The sequence below is a fragment of the Sus scrofa genome, chromosome 8, assembly GCF_054392235.1.
Source record: "Sus scrofa isolate SSC_HxYL_T2T_F1_AM1 chromosome 8, Sscrofa_HxYL_maternal_Yorkshire_Landrace_v2.0, whole genome shotgun sequence".
NCBI classification, from domain to species: Eukaryota; Metazoa; Chordata; class Mammalia; order Artiodactyla; family Suidae; genus Sus; species Sus scrofa.
The window spans coordinates 111,575,905-111,595,517 of record NC_139390.1 but is presented as its reverse complement, the minus strand read 5'-3'; the positions used below and the strand labels follow the sequence as shown (position 1 = coordinate 111,595,517).

The 19,613-nt window shown below is 42.2% G+C and overlaps 1 protein-coding gene across 2 annotated transcripts in view; it reads right to left on the bottom strand.

The window, feature by feature from the left end:
• Nucleotides 1-8,318, bottom strand: part of PRSS12 (serine protease 12) — a 75,582-nt gene extending 67,264 nt beyond the window's left edge. For both annotated transcript variants that reach the window (XM_003129227.5, XM_084973088.1), the window contains exon 1: nt 7,766-8,318. In XM_003129227.5, the coding sequence (XP_003129275.2) occupies nt 7,766-8,267 (502 nt within the window). In that variant the 5' untranslated portion in view covers nt 8,268-8,318. The remainder of the gene's footprint in view (nt 1-7,765) is intronic.
• Between the last annotated feature and the right edge of the window lie 11,295 nt (nt 8,319-19,613).

The following is a 19,613-nucleotide window of genomic DNA, read 5'->3' as shown; positions in this document are numbered from 1 at the left end:
TGACAAACCTAACTAGTATCCATGAGGATGCAGGTTTGATCCCTAGCCTTCCTCAGTGGGTTGAGTATCCGGCGTTGCTGTGGCTGTGGCGTAGGCCAGCAGCTGCAGCTCTAATTTGAGCCCTAGCCTGGGAACTTCCATATGCAGCAAGTTCAGCCCTAAAAAGTTAAAAAAAAAAAGTGATACACAAATTTCAGTTTATGAACTATTTAAAAGAATAGAAAAAAGTCCATTACATGTTGGACAATGCAGTACATATATTTGACAACTGAATTAAACAATTTTATGTCTTACATTTCCTATCTTAATTATAAAATATACAAAAAAATTAACATTGCCTAAAAACAACTGAATTGGGCAGCAGTTAGTTGAATTTTTCAAGTACAGTAAGGGAGGCTACATTAATTGTGATGCTATTTTTTTCCTACACCTTTTTTGACAGTACTGAGGTATGCTATTTTTGTCTATGTTTGCATTTACCCATAACTGAAACCAGTTTAGCATTGTGAAACAGCAGATTTTATTTAAATCATGCCATGCCAAAATGCAATCAAATTATCTTTTAACCTATGGAGCACTCCCCGGAATATCCAACTGAACTGGATATTAGTGTGAATGAATATCTGCCTCCATTAATTCACATCTATAATTCATATTAATTGTTCATCTATTATTCATGTAGATACCTTTAGTACTGAGGAAAAAATATGAACTGGTCTGGTTCGAAATAGCTCTGAATAAGCTATTCTACCCATTTACATTGGGTTTATTAGAGATTTAAATATCTTATAGATTATTCCTGGGTTTAAAACATTACATAATATTATTCAAAAGAAGAAGACTCTATGCATGGTTAAGTTATAGTACATTAATAATACATGCATTTAACTGTAGCAGAAAATTTAACAAAATGTCTCTGAACTATTATCAGCAAATGGTATGGGTATCACCACTTTACCGTACAGGTCTGAGTGATAAACTTAAACTACACTTAAAGTAATCTTTTATGTCTCCCAGAGTACCTATCACAGGAAAGGTAATAAAAATGCTCAGTATTCTGCTGCTGTTTTAACCAGAGCATGGGCATCCTCAACAAGAGGACACAGGTGATTTCTTATTCATCTTTGTAAATTCTGCTCTTAGTGTGAACTCAGTAAATGTTTAATGAGATCTACTCTCATCTAGCTACAAGAATCAGCATTTCCCATTCTTTGTGTCCTAATAAAAAGTATGAGGCTGAATGTGCATGTGCGGCTTATGGAGTGGGGGGATCTCATTACTTCAGTGCTTTGCATGCAATGAATTTTTTATCAATAGTGTATGATTTGCAGGAAGAGGGAGAAGAGGTAAGAGGAGGGGACTGCTCTGGAAAAGTAAGATACAAAAGAGGCAAAAATCAACACTTCTTGTTTTCCTAACAACTGTCTAATGCATGTAAACAACCATGTAAAATGCAGTCTACAACAACTGTTCGTAGGGTGAAAAACTAAACACCTGTCTATGCAGACAAAAGGTACAGATTTCAGAGGTGCTCTCTTTATAGGTTCATTCGAGGGGGAAAGGTTAAAAACTAGAATTAAACTATGTTCACCTAGCAACTGAACTTAACTTCCATATTCCTAACAATGGAATTATTCCTTTCAGACATAAATTGCTAGAGCTGCAAACAGCATCTTAAAACAAGTAAATATGCTTCACCAATCAAATTGATGTCTGAATGCTACTCATCTGCACATGTCTAAAAAGTGCATGAAGCATTTCAAAGCATAATTTTGTAAATTAATTATAACTATTTTTTAATTGCATTAAGCTTCCCCAATGCAGATTTTCCCCACTATCTGAAAGCAGAATTTTCCTGTGAAACCTGCTGTAAGCAGAAATGGCATAAAACAAAGAAGCAATTAATCTTGGGAAACATCTTGCTCAGGGATGCACAAAATAAACTGAGAAAAAGTATAGATGTTCACAGACCTAGTCCAAAGCGAGATGGCAGCCTGATGCTGAGATGCTGAGTGAAGTTCCTGAAGAAAAAGCTTGGGGGCGCCCCACCCACTGCTCAGCTTGTGTTCAGGCTCTATAAGAGCTCCCTGTAAAACAAATGCTGAACACTTTTTTCAATTTTCACCTTTTTTGTAAAAGTGAAAATTCTATTTGGATTTCTTTTGGTTAGTGAAAACACATATCAATGTAGGTCTTTCTCAAAAGTGAAGTGGCATAAAGCAAACTTTAAAAAGTGGGGGATACCTATACAACTGTATGATCAGGCCACCCAGAGGGCAATTCTCTGGCTCTCTGTAAATCCCCCCCTAGACCAGTCCCTGCTTCACCTACACCCTACTCATAGGACTGACCTTCCCTCTTAATCATAGAGCCTAATCAGTAAACACCTACATGCTTGCCCCAGCTCCAGCCAGTGACTGTTCTAAATTTTAGATCAGAACATCCCCACTACAATAGCTTATCAAAGGGGTGGTGAGGGGCGTGCTTTTCTGCTGATTTCCATGGGAACCAATGAGCCTACCTGACATCAATTCCCTCTATAACTGGTAACCTTCCTTCCTCCCCTCCCCACCCCCACCTCCCCAGTAAGGAAGACTGCTGCCCATTGTCTGTACACATGGTGGCTCCAGGACTTTGCTTCAGACATGTAAGATCACATATCCTCCAAACCATCGATGACTCTGTGATCTAGAGGCTGGGCAAGTACATGGCTTGCAGGCCTATGGGGGTGCAGCCCACAAACAAAAACCTCAGTCACACTTCTTAGCAGCCCCTGTCGGTTCTCTTCAGTAATCATCTGCTTCTCCCTGCCAGAAGAGTCCCTGTGTTCAGAGGTCAATCCTGACTAATCTAAGCAAGGAAAATTGCATTTTCCTTTGCAGAGAGTGCCAGGAATGTTTGGCCAATGCAATTCAGGAGGAAGTCTGTGGGGGAATTCTGGGAAGGTCTCCTTGCTCTTTCCATGGGACATACATAAAGAGGGGACCCTATCTTTCTTCTTCAAGTTGTTCTACCTCCATATGAACCCTGGAATAACCACTAACCTAAGGATGAAAGCCACACCCTGAGAATAAAGGAATCAAGAGAGCTGAGAAATAGAGGTGTACCATGTTGGAGCCTTACTTCGTGTAATACAAACCACAAATCTCCTCTCCTTCTCTCTTCAATCATTTTTGAATTTGGTTTTCTGTTCTTTGCCATTAAAACCATCCTAACTGATCCAAGCCACACTCCTACCCAAGTTCATAATTATAATTTGCTTGCTCTTCCAAATTTTTCACAGCCATCTTTATTTTCACAGCTATAATGTATATAAATTTTGTATCCATCTTTTCCCTTTCACATTACCATAAGCATTTGCCCATTTTTTAATATACAGTCTTTGTGGTTATCACTTTAGTAGTTGCATAGTATCCATTAAATAATGGTATCTCTGAGTAGTACCTTATTGCTGGATATTGCTTCACAATTATAAGCCAAATTACTTTTACAAAGGTTACACACACACACACATACAGTCAAAGATTTATAGACATAGATATATATATATATAGTTCAGGATAATCACTCGTAAAAGGCAATAGTAATTGGATATCTAATTTTCTTCTTAAAAAAAAAATCACACCTAGTAAAGAGTCAGATAATGTCCCAAATCAAAGTGTTTTCTATCTGCCTATCCTTAAAAGCAGAGTGAGCTCAAAATTTTAAATCCAGCCAGGATATGTATCAAATATGGTATTGCTAATAAATGTTTTTCAGCATCTGCTACATAGAATCAAGATGCAGCATTAAAAAAAATTTTTAAGGAGTTCCCGTTGTGGCACAGCAGAAGCGAATCCGACTAGGAACCATGAGGTTTAGGGTTCAATCCCTGGCCTCGCTCAGTGGGTTAAGGATCTGGTGCTGCCATGAGCTGTGGTGTGGGTCACAGATGGGGCTCCAATACCAGGTTAACATTGCTGTAGCTGTGGCTTAGGCCAGCGGGTACAGTTCCAATTAGATCCCTAGCCTGGGAACCTCCATATGCAGCAGGTGCAGCCCTTAGAAAAAAAAAAAAAAAATTTAAAGGGACAGCTTCCAGCCAACTTTTTAATTAACATTCACTTCAAATACCAGATGGACTTCAAAGAGTGCAGCCTGTAAACAATAGCCATACTTTCCACTTGAATCAGGAGATTTGGGTGAACAGATTAGCATGACATGACAAAAAGATCTATGAATCATTCTTTCTGGTAAAATCTCAATCATAGAGCGTTATCATTTGTTATACCTGTTTTACCCATCAGTCGTCAGTACCTATGGTTGATTCTAGTTGGCTGCTTGTGACAAAGAGGAGTTACTAGCACTGCACAAGCAACTTGCCCCACCTGCTACGCCAACCAGAAACTGGAAAAGGGATTTCCCCATTTAGTCAGGAAACTAAATTATTGCAAAGATGCAAAGTATTATTGGGGGAAATCAGTTGCCTGTTAATTCTTCCTGTAGAAATGTGAAATTAATCTGCCTCACATTCAGTTGAAAATCATATTCTGATGAACCAAGCTGTTATCGTCCCACACCGGTCAAATAAAAAAACTGCGGTGCCATTTTTGAAAACCACACAGAAAGTTACCATAGGCTTCCATTCTGCCTGATGCTAAATCTGGCAGGATTACATCACAGAAAGTGGACTCAGTTAAGAGGATCACCCACCACCACACAGCTTGGGTGGGTCCTTGATGCCCTCCCAAGGTTTTCCCTGACTGTGGCAAAGGGTCTTCAGCATGAAAATCATCCTAACTCACATTATAAATGCACATAACTAAGCCAGATTCCTTAGATTACTTAATCAGGGCCTCTGGTGGCTAGAACTCAGGTATCTGTATTTTAACAAATTCCCAGGTGATTCTAATGCTCATTAAGAGACCTAACTCCCAGATGTGATTCAGGGTGTTGCAATCCCCCCCACACACCTTCCCTGAATGATTCTTTATTACTAGTTTCACACAACCAGGGCCCATCATCTTTCTTACTCCCAGACATTTGAGTCACTGGAGTGTCCATGACCTGCCCTGGCTCTCCCGAGATCTCCCTGCCAACCCGTTCAACTAGGCTTAAACCAACTCCACCTAGGGCACCAACTTCCTCACTTCTCTTCATGCAGCCAGATATGTGACTCTGGCCTCAGGTTGATTTTTTCTAGGAGAGATTTCATGACAATAACGTTTCTTTCCTTTTGTCCTAGCTGTTTTTTCAAAAAGAAAAAGAAAGAAGGAAGGGAGGGAGGAAAGAAGAGAGAGAGACAGAGAGAGATGAAAGAAAGAAAGAAAGAAAGAAAGAAAGAAAGAAAGAAAGAAAGAAAGAAAAGAAGGAAGGAAGAGGAAGAAAGAAAGAGGAAAAGGAAGAAAAGAAAAAGAAAACCCTGGATCTTTTCAAATCATAACAAACTGGAAATCATGTGCATTGGACCAAACATAATTTTCTTTCTCTTTTAAACTAGTCTTTAAGCTACAAAAATAGGATCATTAGAATGCATAGATATTTGTAAGTGAAGAACAAAATGAGCTGTGGAATGAAATGTGCTCTATCTTATAATGTCACTATGAGAATTAAATGAGAACACTAATATATAAAATGCTTAGCTCAGCATCCAGTACAGAGTAAATACTCAATAAATACTATCTGTTATTATCAATCCAGGCTGTTTTGGTATATGCTCAGAGCTGAGAAAGTCCCGGAATCAATCTATTCTAAAAACCGCCTTTCTCCAGATAAGTAAACTAAAGCTCTGGGGGGTAAGAGTCTTACTCAACACTGCATAGCTACTGGCAGAACTAAGGCAGACACTAGTGTTTTCAAAAGCACAATTCCATATTCTTTTCACCACTCCATGAAAAATAGCTTTGTTCACACTCCTGACTGAAGTGTAGAACCAAGAAAGCCATAAGGTTTGGAATATGCCAGTCATTTTGAAGGTATGAGTTATGCCCAAGGAGTAAATGAAAGAATGAGTTATCAAGACTGAGTCTGTGAAAGCAATTAAATTATTACATGCCAGCAGATTGCTTTCCTGGGTTGGTTTTGTTGTTGTTATCGTTGTTGTTTTTGGAGAAGGGGCATTTATCTCCCATCTTGGGTGGTTTCTTTTGTTTCTCTTGTGTTCAACCACTTCACTTCAGGAAGTACACACACTATTATGCAGTATTTGGAGTCTTGTATGGTGAGAACTAGCTATGAACATAAAGGCATCACAAAGACTGTGCTGCTCTTAGTTTTAAATTTCTTTTCAACACAAGAGGGTGAAGAGAATCAAAGGACAAGCTACTCTTCTCATCCAGAATAAAGTTAAAAGAGTTATGTCTCAGAAAGAGAAAGCAGATTACTATACAGTGTTTTAACTCTGCATTACATTTTTTTCTGTATATATAATAGGTAACATGAACTATAAAATAGAAAAATGAAAAAACCGTCAATGTTTGCTAAACATGGATTTTACTATAAATAAGCTCTTACAGTAAACAGTGAAACATTGCTAGGGCTCTCTGATTGATATAATCTCAAATTTTTTACAGCCACATTGGCATTCTGTCTGTGAGGCACAAGTCTAGCAATGACTTCATTCTCTAGGATGAAGGATAATTGATCTTAACCTTGCTATCACTTTCCTTTAACTCAAAGCACTAATGCAATCGAAGGCACAGATAAATAAAAATTTCTGAAGGGAAAGAATGGCCCTGTGAAAGTTAACCTCCAAAGTACCTCCAAAAGGTACAAAGTACAACATATCGTAGAATCACGACTAACGAAATCCCTGTCCCACAGAAGAGCAGCCAAAAAAAATTTTTTTTAAGAAAAATCCAAACTTTGAAGGACATAAGGTTTTTCTTCCAAAGCTAACAAAGGGGGAGGGAGTCCTACTATTAAACAAAACCCCAACAACTCAAATTTAAGCACTGCTCAAGCAGACTATTTACTTACATTAAATCTATTAATGTGGATGCTTTTATTACCACAAAACTAAAACATCTTACCAACTTTATCTCATCATCAACTAATCCTGATTTTCCACAAATAACATATACAGCCGAATACTGGCATTCTTGAAAACTGCACTTGACTGTATCAAGTTGCTTCTTCTCTAAGACAGTTACTATTCCTATCTCTTTTCCCTTTCCTTTTTCTTCACTCACTGGTGATATTTACCATACTGTGCCCCAGAACATGAACATCATATAGATAAATTGTATTTTGACCGGAAAATTTTGCCAGGCTTTTTCAAACACATGTCAATGGTGGGAGTAAGGCAGAAATTTTACTACACTTTCCCAAATTGGGTCTGTGGAGACTGGGGAAGGTGTCATATTAGATTTAATATGTCTCTTTCCAAAACAATTAGAAACTCTTTCTTTGCTTTGCCTCTTCTATGTAAACATGGTAACATTCTCAAGGCAAGCTGATCCAGAGAACATACATCCATCCAACGCACACGCACAAGACACACACATACACAGTGGCCAGAGACAAGACCTTATCCAGGAACCCAGAGCCCAGCACCTTGCAGAGAAACTATCACCCCAGATAACCTTCACACACAAAGCGTACCTTGCTAATTCAAAGTCAAGGCACAAATGTATTTGGCTGGTAACAGTGGCATCACACTGAGCAGTGCAAACCCGCAACCGCACCCGCTCCCACCCTCTCTCTGCAAGGAGCACCTAACGCCTGTCCTAGCCAGGCTGGCACCCCGCCAGTCCCGAGTCGCTGCCGCTGCCCTGACGCCACTCACCGTATCTGCAGTCGCAGTAGCCCCAGTCCACCTTGTCGTGGACGTTCCCATAGAAGCACCAGGGTCTGCCCACGCCGTCGGGGCTCCGGCAAAAGTTGTGGCGCTGCCCTCGTAGTTGAGCCCAGCCCGCGGGGGGCGACCGCTCGAGGAACGGTGGCACCTCTGCCCAACGCAGACAAGGTGCGCCGAAGTCCGTCATGTTGACCCAGGGCTCGCCGGCGGGGCAGTCCCCGGAGTGCGGCCGGGGCGTGTGCCCGGCGTGGACAGCGTGCAGGCGCGGGTCATGGAGCGCAGGCGGGGGGCGCAGGACGCGCGGGAGAAGGGGCGGCGGAGGCGTCCTCTGTGGCCGCTGCTGGGTAGGAAAGTGATAAGGCAACCGGGGACTTGGAGGGGGCGAATGGCGATGGCGATGGTGAAGGGGAAAATTGAGGACTGGATTAAAGCTGACCACTCCGGGGAGCGCCCCGAAAATCAGAGCCACCGCGAAGCGGGCGAGCGTCATGGTGCCAGAGCAGCGGGGTTTGGTCCATGCTCCCCCAGCTCGGCGGGTTCTGAAGGGGAGGAGAGGAGGGGGCGGGGGCGGGGCTGCGCGTCGCCTGAATCCCCCACTCGAGCCCCCTCCCGTCCCGCGCGCGCTGACCGCCTGCCCCTCCCCACTTCGCCTCCTGCCGCGGGTCCCCCGCCGCGCCTCTGCTCATGGACCTCGGGAGCCGTCGCGGGAGGGGAAATCTTGAGCCCCGCGGAGCCTCGCTGTTGAAGAGGACCCGCAAAGAGAAGGCGCGGACCCGGCGGGCAGTGGTGGGGCCCGAGCCCCAGGTAGCCGGCAGTGGTGTGGGTCCGGGAACTCTGCCCCCTGGCTGCGGGCGCGGGGCCTGCAGTCTCGCCCCGGAGCCGCACCTCAGCGCTGCCCCTGCCCAGCTCCCGGCTGTCAGCCCGCTGGGTCTGGCCAGACCAGCTGCTGGCACCGCGGCGGTCTCTCTGGGCTGGAGTCTAGCCCGTGGGTGCCAACGCGGGGGTCTGTCTTGGCTGACCCTTGCTTGCAGGCGGCACCCCCGTAGCTCCCGTCTGGCGGCTGCCGAGCCTGCCACCAGCCCCTGCAGCATCTCTCATCCTCCTCCCACCCCGTGCCGAGCCTCGTTTCCCCTGTTTTGAAATCTTTAGAAGAAACGTGTGGATGGATTTAGTTGCACCTCTCCCCTGGTAAGTCCCAGGGTAAAAGTTATCAAAGCCCAGGAGGAATGTCGAAGCCATTTTATTGAGCTGTGAGCTCCTCAAGGACAAGACCACGTTTCGTTCCGCTTTATATCCCAGTGCTTAACACCGTAGCCAACACTTATTAGGCTCCAATAAACATTTGCTGAAATTAAATTCCTGAACTGACCCAGGGAAATCAGCTTGAGCCTTTTTCTATTTCCTGCCTCCCACTTTCCACCCGGTGTCCTGAACAACATCAGTTGTTTGGTTATTATTTGGATTCAGCGAGGTCCTCTTAATACCAAATTTCCTTTCTAACCAACAAAGACTTCATCCGTCCGGGTCTCCATCCTTTCCAAAAAGTCCATCCCTCTAACACCTGCTTCGTTTTTGCCGGGGCAGGGACTTGAGTTAAGCCTACTCATTTGCCTCTCCGAAGTGGACCGTGCCCGCCAGCAATTTTGTAGCTGCTGTCGACCTTAGCAAAGCCCTTTCAACAGCTCCCCCTACTTCTCCCCTCCGGCCACAAAAAAAGTTGGCTTAGAATTTTTTAAAAGATCGCAGGAGATGGATGTTTTAGGATTTCCCCTTTCAGTTGTTCTGTCTTTGCCACTAAAGTTAACAAGAGAAAGGAAGGCCGTGAAGAAGGTAATATTTTACTTTCTGGCATAATCATGTTTCATTGTGTTCTGTTTCGTTGTTGTTACTGTTGTTGTTAAACATATTTATTCACACCCCACCTGATTCTGTCCTGAGCAGGCTTGAGCCCAGGGTAGTCTGTCTCTTGAACTCCACCCATAATATACTGTATCCTAAAGGAAACCTCAGCATGACGTTATTGTTAAAACAGATTTCAGTTAGAAACTTATTAATTCCTTAAACCCAGCTCAGATAATCCATCTTAGTTTAACATTTTTGAATCATTGTTTTTTAATTTTTTCTATCCTATTAATGAAATATTTGATCTTGATTCAGAGATAATTGGGCAAATAAATGATAATAGAAATCCAAGAATGTATTTATCAAATCTTTATTCAAGATGTTTTTGGGAGTTCCCATTGTGGCTCAACAGTAACATATCCGAATAGTATCCATGAGGATGGAGGTTCAATCCCTAGCCTCACTCAGTGGGTTAAGGATCCAGAGTTGCCGTGAGCTGCAGTGTAGTTTGCAGACACGGCTGAGATCTGGCTTTGCTGTAGCTGTGGCATAGGGTGGCAGCTACAGCTCCCATTTGACCTCTAGCCTGGGAACTTCCATATGCCATAGGTGTGGCCATAAAAAGCAAAAAATAAAATAAAATAAAATTTAAAAAAGGTGTTTTTGTGGTTCCCACCATGGTGCAGTGGGTTAAGAATCCGACTGTAGCAGCTGGGTCACTGCTGAGGCACAGGCATTTCCACACTTGTGGCTTAGGTCTCAGCTGCTCTTAGTCAGTCCCTGGCCTGGGAACTTCCATATGCCATGGGTGCAGCCATAAAAACTTAAAAAAAAAAAAAAAAGATGTTCTTATTCAAGATGCTTTTATCCAAATGTAAACTGTGATACCTGGAGGAGATAATCAACAAGATCCTACAGTACAGTGCAGAGAACTACATTCAAAATCCAATGATAAACCATAATGGAAAAGAATATTTTTAAAAAGAGTGTGCGTATGTGTGTGTGTGTGTGTGTGTGTGTGTGTAACTGAATCACTTTGCTATACAGTAGAAATTAACACAACATTGCTAATCAAGAAAACTTCAGTTAAAAAAGGCAAAAATTACACAAAACACGAAACTAAAGAAGCTATTTTGAAGTTCCTGTTGTGGCTCAGTGGTTAACAAACCTGACTAGCATCAGTGAGGATGCGGATTCCATCCCTGGCCTCACTCAGTAGGTTAAGAATCCAGTGTTACCCTGAGCTGGGGTGTAGGTTGGAGACATGGCTCGGATCCAGAGTTGCTGTGGCTGTGGTGTAGGCCTGCAGCTACAGCTCTTATTGGACCCCTAGCCTGGGAACCTCCATATGCTTCGGGTGTGGCCCTAAAAAGCCAAAAAAAAAAAAAAGATATTTTTACCCAGTTTCATTCTTTTAACTAATATTTTCCTGGCCCCAAAAGCACAGTTAAAACTACTGGGGAAAAGTGTTAGGGTATAATACATATCTGGGGAAGGTTGATTTTCTTATTTTAGTAGGGTCAACAGAGTTCATCAGTCATAGGTTCTTGGTAATTCTGAGAGGAATCACTGTTTTCCTTCAGTACTGTCTCTCCACCTTCCGCCTCTCACATGATGGCCCAGGAAGGCTCATCTTGGGATTTCAGTTGGCTTGCTTAGTCGCTACGTGGCTCCTGTTCCCATGGCTTTCACAATTCCTGGGTGTCTGGAGACGGGCAGAATACCCACACATCTATGTACCTCAGAGAGAGGAAAATAAAGAGGAAGAGATGAGTAGAAGAGAAGGTGGTTGGAACAGAGCTCCAGAGAGGAGGGCCCTGGTGCAATCTGCACACATAAGGGGAGCTAAAGATCTTCCAAGTTCTCCTTACACTTAACAGACTATAGAGCTGACACATACAAAGTAGAGTTAGCCACAGAGAGTTCCACATCTGGATTTAATCGCTTCAGTTTTAAAGCATACCTTTCTGAGAAGACAAAATGGCATGTATATAACTGGACTGTAAAGTTAGGAGCCTCAATTTAGGTTTTATCCTCTATTTACAGGCAACTATGACTTAAACAGACCTGCTCTTTATCTACGATTCCCCTCCTGTGCTCACCTTTTCCTTCCTTCTTTCATTCCTCCTGGCTGCTACCAACATACAGATGTTTAGGATTTCTAATTCCCTATCCAGTCCCTGATGTGCATTTCTCTCTCCCATCTCCGTCACTTCACAGCGTATATGTTGGGGGAAGAGGGAGAAATTCTCTCCTTCTGCATCCCTTAAGCACCACCTTGCCACAGCTCCCTCCTCAGATGCTCCTGACCCTCTATCACAGACATTAAAGCCAAAAGAAATGGGGTGGCAACTCCATCATGTTACAACTGCTGTTTCTTTTTCTGTCTTCCAATCCCTTCAGCAGCAACAAAGGAGTAAGAGGAGGGAGCAGGAAAAAAAAAACAGATGACACTGTGCAGGCATTTCCCTCCACAACACATAGAAAGCCTTATGGGATTCCCCTAATCTTTCTTGTCACCTCTGCATCTTCTGATTTCATAAAGCAACCTCAGTGATTACAGGCCCAGGAGCTCAACTCTCCCCAGCTTCTCAGCCTATATCTTAGAAGGAAGGATGTGCAGCCTTGGGAGCCAGGGGAGGGGGCAATGAATACACTTGCATGTCTGACATTCCTGTGGCAACTATGTTATATGTTATATGCAAACATTTGGTTTTATGGGGGTCTAGGGGACTTTTTGTTTGTTTTTTTACCATGCTCAAAACATGCAGAAGTTCCCGGGCCAGGGATCAAACCTACCCACAGCAATGACCCAGGCCACTGCAGTGACAATGCCAGATTGTTAATCTGCTGTACCACAAGAAAACTTCTAGGGGATCACTTTACTTTACATACATGATAGGCCGAATAGCTCTCACATAGTTTGATTTAGAAATACAACTAATATGCATATTATTTTTACAGAGTTCCAAAACCAACATACCAAATAACTTTTAAAAAAGTTCCATTTACAATTTGGGTACTGCCTGTATTTGGAAAAGCTAAGAGCTTTCAAACATATAGCGTTAAAGCAGTATTTACTTGTACATTTCCAAGTGCAAAAAAAGTTTTTAAAAAACACTGAGCGCTGCTCTTTCACATAAAAGAAAAAATATATATCAAATAATATCAATAATACAAGTCCCTGTCTAGGGACTGGGGGAGATTTGAAATTATAAGACATTATCTGGGGAGTTCCCATTGTGGCTCAGTAGTTATTGAACATGACTAGTATCCATGAGGACTCAGGCTCGATCCCTGGCCTTGCTCAGTGGGTTAAGGATCTGGTGTTGCTGTAAGCTATGATATAGGTCACAGATGCAGCTCAGATCCCGAGTTGCTGTGGCTGTGGTGTAGGCCGGCAGCTACAGATCCAATTGGCCCCTAGCCAGGGAACCTCCATATGCCATGGGTAAGGCCCTAAAAAGACAAAAAAGATTTAAAAAAAAAAAAAAAGGCATTATTGGACCTCTGATAAGGTGAGGAAATAAAAGGACACATAATATTTCATGAGAAGTTGAAGAAAATAAAAGAAAGGTCCAGAAAATAAGTAATCAATTGCTAAGTGAATGTTACATTGATTTTGGGCAGAGGACCGCTGTGGGTAGGAGGTCCCTGGCAGTGGAGGCAGTTTGTACCTCTGCTTTGTGTGGGTCACACTCGTCTGTGCCCGTGCTCTGATATGAGGATGTTTGAGGACCCACAAATGCAACAGCTGTTCTACATTAAGTGTATTAACCATGTATAAGGGCCGTAGCCCTTACATACATTGTCCAAGAGTGAAAGAAAAGTTCTGCTTGGCTCATGTTCATAATGCTCCCAAGAGGCTTTTGATCTCTGTCTTTCTCATTGTTTGTTTATTTATTTGGTCATGCCTGTGGCATATGGGAAGTTGCCAGGCCAGGGACTGAACCTGAGCCACAGCAGCGACCCGAGCCGCTGCAGTGGCAATGCCAGATGTTTAACCCACAGCGTCACAAGGGAACACTGATTTTTCTCATTACTTTAAAATTGAATTTTATGAAACAAAATACTTTTTAGTCTCCATTTATTTTTTAAAACTCATCTCACCTTGGTATAATCCCTATATGAAAATTAATTCTACAGATTCATTTCCAGGCTTATCCAAATTATACACACTGTATATAAGGAATATAGGTATCTCCCAAAAAAGAAAAAAAAAGTTAATTCATCTTTGCAATCAAACTGGTACTCAATCTGGCTTTAGCTCCTACTCACCGTGGGATCTTCAGCAAATTCCTGCTCTTCTCTAAGCCAAAGTCTCGACATCTATGATAAAGGGACAGTAATTGTGCTTACAGGAGAGATCTCTGCAAGGGGTAACTGAGATAACGCACGTAAACTGAACCTAATATTCACTAAGTATCAATTTATGGTAGATTAGCCTCAGTAACTGCCTGTGAATTCCTAACCCTGTGAAAACATGCCCCATCGAAGCAGGAAATGTGTCCAGATTTCCCTCCTTGTCATGCTTCTGCCTCTTGTTGCACCCCAGAAACCTCCTCTAATGTGAGTGATGAGCACACGGCTGCCCTAGCTCTGCTCACTTGAGGGCCAGTCGTCTCTGATGTGTTTTCCCTTTTTCCTCTCAACGAGTTTAGCCCCCTGAAAGCCAAACTACTAACTTTTTCAATTTGAAACACTTTTCCTGAAGACTTTGCCTAAGGATAATAAGTGGTTTTCAAATCCCTCAGGTGCAAATGGGCTGTGGCCACAGATGAAAAGAGTAAAGAGATTGAAAGAAAAGCCTAGCTACAACGGCTAGCCAGTGATCAGGGAAGCACAGAATTTCTGTGCTGAAAAGGACTCAGAGCTCCAGCTTTCTGTCAAATGCAGGAATCCTTTCCAGAACTTCCTGACAAGTGGACTTCCAGGTATTTATTGAAAACTATCAGTGACAGAAATTTCTACTTGGAAGCCTGCACACTCCATCTCTAGAAAATCCAAATTGTTAGGGAAATCTTCCCGTCTGCTAAGCTGCCTCCAGGTAGAAACCCACTTTATCTAGCTATGATTCTTGTTCTGCCCTCCTATTGATTTGGTGTCAATTTAGAATCCAGCAGACCTGAGTTCAAAACTCCATTAAATTATTTACTAGATTCTTGGCCTCCAGGGGGCACTAAAGACCCCTTTCTCCCCTACTTTTATCCACCTTCAAAAGAGAGAGGTCCTGATTTGGAGGGGTGCAGATTCAAGAAAAGCAACTGATTCACATTACTAGACTCCTTTAATAGTATTCTCATGGGAGAGAGAAATAAGCCTGTATAGGCGTAAGGGGTCAATGTGCTATTTTCCCTCCTTTTGCTTAGTGTTTTTCCTACCTCATCGCTGGAATGTTAAGGGCCGTAAAGTTGAAATTTGGGCATGGGATGAGGTTGAAAAGTAGGGAGAGAAGCAGTTTAGCTATTTGGCCGTTGCCCTATTGCTAGGAAACTACTTTGGGGTTTGAGATCAAAGCCGCAGCTAATTGTAAAAGCCTGCATTTGCCTGGGCTTGTATCCTATGCATATGTCCTCTGGAGAACTCATTGCCTGAGGAGGGGGGTGGGGTCTGTGGGTGAGAGTGGACATGGGATTTACGGGTCCTAGTGCTCCCTTCATCCCTCAATCACTGCTAACCTCTTTTAAAATATAGTTTGCCTCTCTGTAATATAAAGATAATTCTATTTTACAAAGTTGTAAGGACTAAAGACAGTATGTTAAGTGCTGGACAATGAACAAATGACCATCATTTAAGTATGTGAAGACAGTTACTGGAACAAATGTGGCAGTAAATTGCAGCTCATAGAATTAAAAACAATACCTCAGGAAGTTTCCATCGTGGCTCAGTGGTAACAAACCTTACTAGGCTCTATGAGGATTCGGGTTCGATCCCTGGCCTCACTCAGTGGGTTAAGGCTTGGTGTTGTTGTGGCTGTGGTGTAGGCCAGTGGCTGTAGCTCTGATTAGACCCCTAGCCTGGGAACCTCCATATGCCACAGGTGCAGCCCTAAAAAGCAAAACAAACAAACAAACAAATTTGCCCATTGCAGATTACAGCGGAAAAAAAATGTTGCCCTTATTTCAAGTACCACACTATGATTGCATTAATTTCTCCACAGTCTCATAATATTTGGCTCTTATGCAATAAACACAAAATTACCTAAACTCTTGTCCATCTGACCAAATGCCCCATATGCTTTAAAGCCCTATTCAAACTGTGAAATCATCCCTAACCAAATTGTGTTCTTGAAATATTCATTAGCCTGGCATGCTGCACATACAGAATTTCCACCCTCACAACCACAATTGTTCCAGACTTGTCTTCATTATAAACTCCCCCATGGAATGAATTTTTCATTTCATAGTGATTGACCCTTAAATGGCAGCCAAGAGGCAATGGAATATTATTCCATGCAGTAGCACTAAAAAGAATTACTCAGTATGAAAAGACATGGAGGTATCTTAATTACATGTCACTAAGTGAAATAAACCAATCTGAAAAGACTATATAGTAAATTACTTCAACTATATGACATTCTGGAAAAGGCAAAACTATTGAGGTAGTAAAAAGATCAGTGGTTGTCAGCGGTTGAGATGTGGGGGTCAGGATGAACAGACAGAGCACAGAGAACTTTTGGCCACACCTGCAGCATATGGAAGGCGAGGGATCAAACCCATGTCACAGCAGCAACCTAAGCCTCTGCAGTGACAATGCCAGATCCTTAATCCACTGTGCCACAAGGGAACTCCATGGAGCAGTAAAAATACTTTGCATGATAATATAATAGTGGATGTCATTATACATTTGTCCAAACACACAGAATATATAACACCAACAGTGAGCTGCAATGTAAACTATGGACTTTGGGTAATTATGATGTGTTGGGTTTTTCAATTGTAGGAAGTAAAGCATCTCCTGGGAGATGCTGATAATGGAAGAGACTGTGCATGAGTGGTACAGATGATATATGGGAAATCTGTATACTTTCCCCTCAATTTTGCTATAAACCCAATACTGCTCTTAAAAAAAAAGTCAGTTTTTAAAAAATGGCATCCAATAAACAGTGAACAAATGAGATCCTCAAATAAAATGCAAATGAGCTTTAAAATTTTTTATAATACAGTAGTATAGTGCCTACAAGAGAGATCACAGACTAGCAGCCAGCATGATGACATGCCACCCAACTTCCATCGTGGCTCAGTGGTTAACAAATCCAACTAGGAACCATGAGGTTGCGGGTTCGATCCCTGGCCTTGCTCAATGGGTTAAGGATCTGGCGTTGCCATGAGCTGTGGTGTAGGTAGTAGACATGGCTTGGATCCCGCATTGCTGTGGCTCTGGTGTAGGCTGGCGGCGACAGCTCCAATTAGACCCCTAGCCTGGGAACCGCCCTGTGCCACGGGAGCCGCCCTAGAAAAAGACAAAGATAAATAAGTAGATAGATAAATAAATAAATAAAATGACATGCCACCCAGATATATGAAAAGCATTTAAATAATTGAACTTCATGCATTGTTTAAAAATCGGTAGCTCACTCATAAAATTATGGATTACTAGCTTCTGTTGTGTATCTGTTCAAAAGCTTTTGGCTGCAAGTAAAAGACACTTCAAACTGGCTTAAAATCAGGTATATTAAAGGATTATATGATCTCATACAATAGGAAGTACCAAGTTCTCCAGACTGATGGCCTCAGTGCCTAACCATGCCGTGCAAGTGCCAGGCTCTTTATCTCTGCTTGGCCATCTTAATGCTGGCTTCATGTTCACCCTAACCCCAAAGTACAACACATTACATCTAGATAGAGCCCATTTCAGAAGAAGAAAAGAGACTTGTTCTTTCTGTGCCTCTTTTTCAGGAGCAAAGTAATCTTTCCCAGAAGCTTCTTAGGAGATGTCCTCTCATAGCTTGTAGGCTATTACTAGGTCACATGCTTGTTCTTGAAACATTCAGTACCTGGGAGGATAGGCTTACCATGACCAGCTTGGACTAATTATCTGGGAGCTTGGGAAGAGATCAATCTATATATACTATACCTTGAAAAATGGAAAGATATGGCACTATCACAATGCTAATTGTCACATGACAACAAATGTCTATAGCTGTTTCCATCCTTTGACTTAGGGAACAGTCCTCAGTTCAGCATGGTCACTATCTGCCTGGACTTTGTAAGTGTTTGAGTTTACTACACCTAGTTTATACATTTTTATCTGGCAGGAATTTCATGCTAAATTATGTTATTTCACAGGTATTTCAGCCTATTAATTCTGGAGATTAATGATGAATGGGTAATTGTGTTAGTATCGATAGCAACATATTTTTGTCCCACAGCTTAGTAGCTTAAAGCAACAAGCATTTATCATCTCACAGAGTTTCTGGGAGTGGTCAAGCTGGGTGGTTTGGGCTCAAGGTCTCTTATGAGGTTGCAGTGCAGGATGATGGGACTGCAGTTATCTGAAGGCTTTCCTGGGCTAGAGAATCTGCATTCAAGCTCCCTTCTGAAGTCGTTGGCTGGAGCCTCTGTTTCTTACGTGGAAGTCTCCATTAGGCCACTCACAACATGGCGTTGGCTACCCCCAGTACTGGTGACCCAAAAGAGCAAGAGAGTGACCAGGAAGTTGTCACTTTTAACCTAATCTCAGAAGCGACCTACCATCACTTCTGCCATATTCTGTTGCTCACCAAGTAAACTAAACCTGGTACAGGGCAGGAGGAGTGTGAATTCCAGGAGATGGAGATCATTGGGAGCTGTCTTTGAGGCTGGCTACCTTAGTTACAGACTGCAAAATTGCTCTCTTGACAAAGAATTGAAACAGATACTTACTTGCTTTGAGACTATAAGAATTTTCAAAATGCTAGATATCTTGGGAGTACATTGTCATGGGTTTTTTTTTTTTTTTTTTTTTTTTTTTCTTTCGGTCTTTTTAGGGCTGCATGTGCAGCATATGGAAGGAAGTCCCCAGTCTAGAGGTCAAATGGGAGCTGAAGCTGCCGGCCTACACCACAGCCACAGCGATGCCAGATCCAAGCCACATCTGCGACCTACACTGAAGCTCACAACAATGCTGGATCCTTAACCCACTGAGCAGGGCCAGGAATTGTACCTGTGTCCTCATGGATACTAGTCAGGTACGTTACTGCTGAGCCACAGTGGGAACTCCAGGAGTGCATTGTCAATTAAACAATCACTTTACATGAAACACATGGTCAGCCATGAGTAAAGGTATCTTAATTTCCCCAGAGATACATCTCCCATTCTACATTATAAGCAGACTCAGCCTTGGTTTTTTGTTTTGGTTTTTTGTTTTTTGTCTAGTTGCAAGAAAAAAATTTTTTTTATCAATGAATTCAGGTATCCAGACTCCTAGTAAAAACTCCGAAGTATACTGGCTGTGTGATAGGACTTAATGTGTCAACGGGTCTGGAGTTATTAACATTTTAACACAGACAAAAGAATGCATGGAATGGACAAAGGAATTATGGGCTTTTAGGCATTCCTTGAACTGAATCCCAGGGGAGCAGAAATTTGGATAAGGAAGATGCCTCCTGCAAATATATCACTTGTAAATCTGTCCATATTAGAATATTCCTGAAGACAAAGAAACATAAAGCAAAACAAAAATAGCCATGGTTTAATTTGATGAGATTACAAACCTTTTCAGTTAAATTGCATTCATCATGTGTAAAATAACTCCCAGCATTTTGTAATGCAACACAGTTTCTTGTCCAAGAAATTAAGCACATTACTGTGGCTTTCCTACACACCCTCATCCACACAAAACCCCTTAATGAAGACATATTTATGGATAACCCTGCTATAACAACTAGAAACAAAATTTGCTGGTGAAGCTGAAATCAGAAAGAATTTCTTTTTTTCTCCCTTCCATAAAACAGTTACATTGTGAAGGACATATACCCTCATTTGGAGACTGAAAGATGGTTACAGTTTTGAAT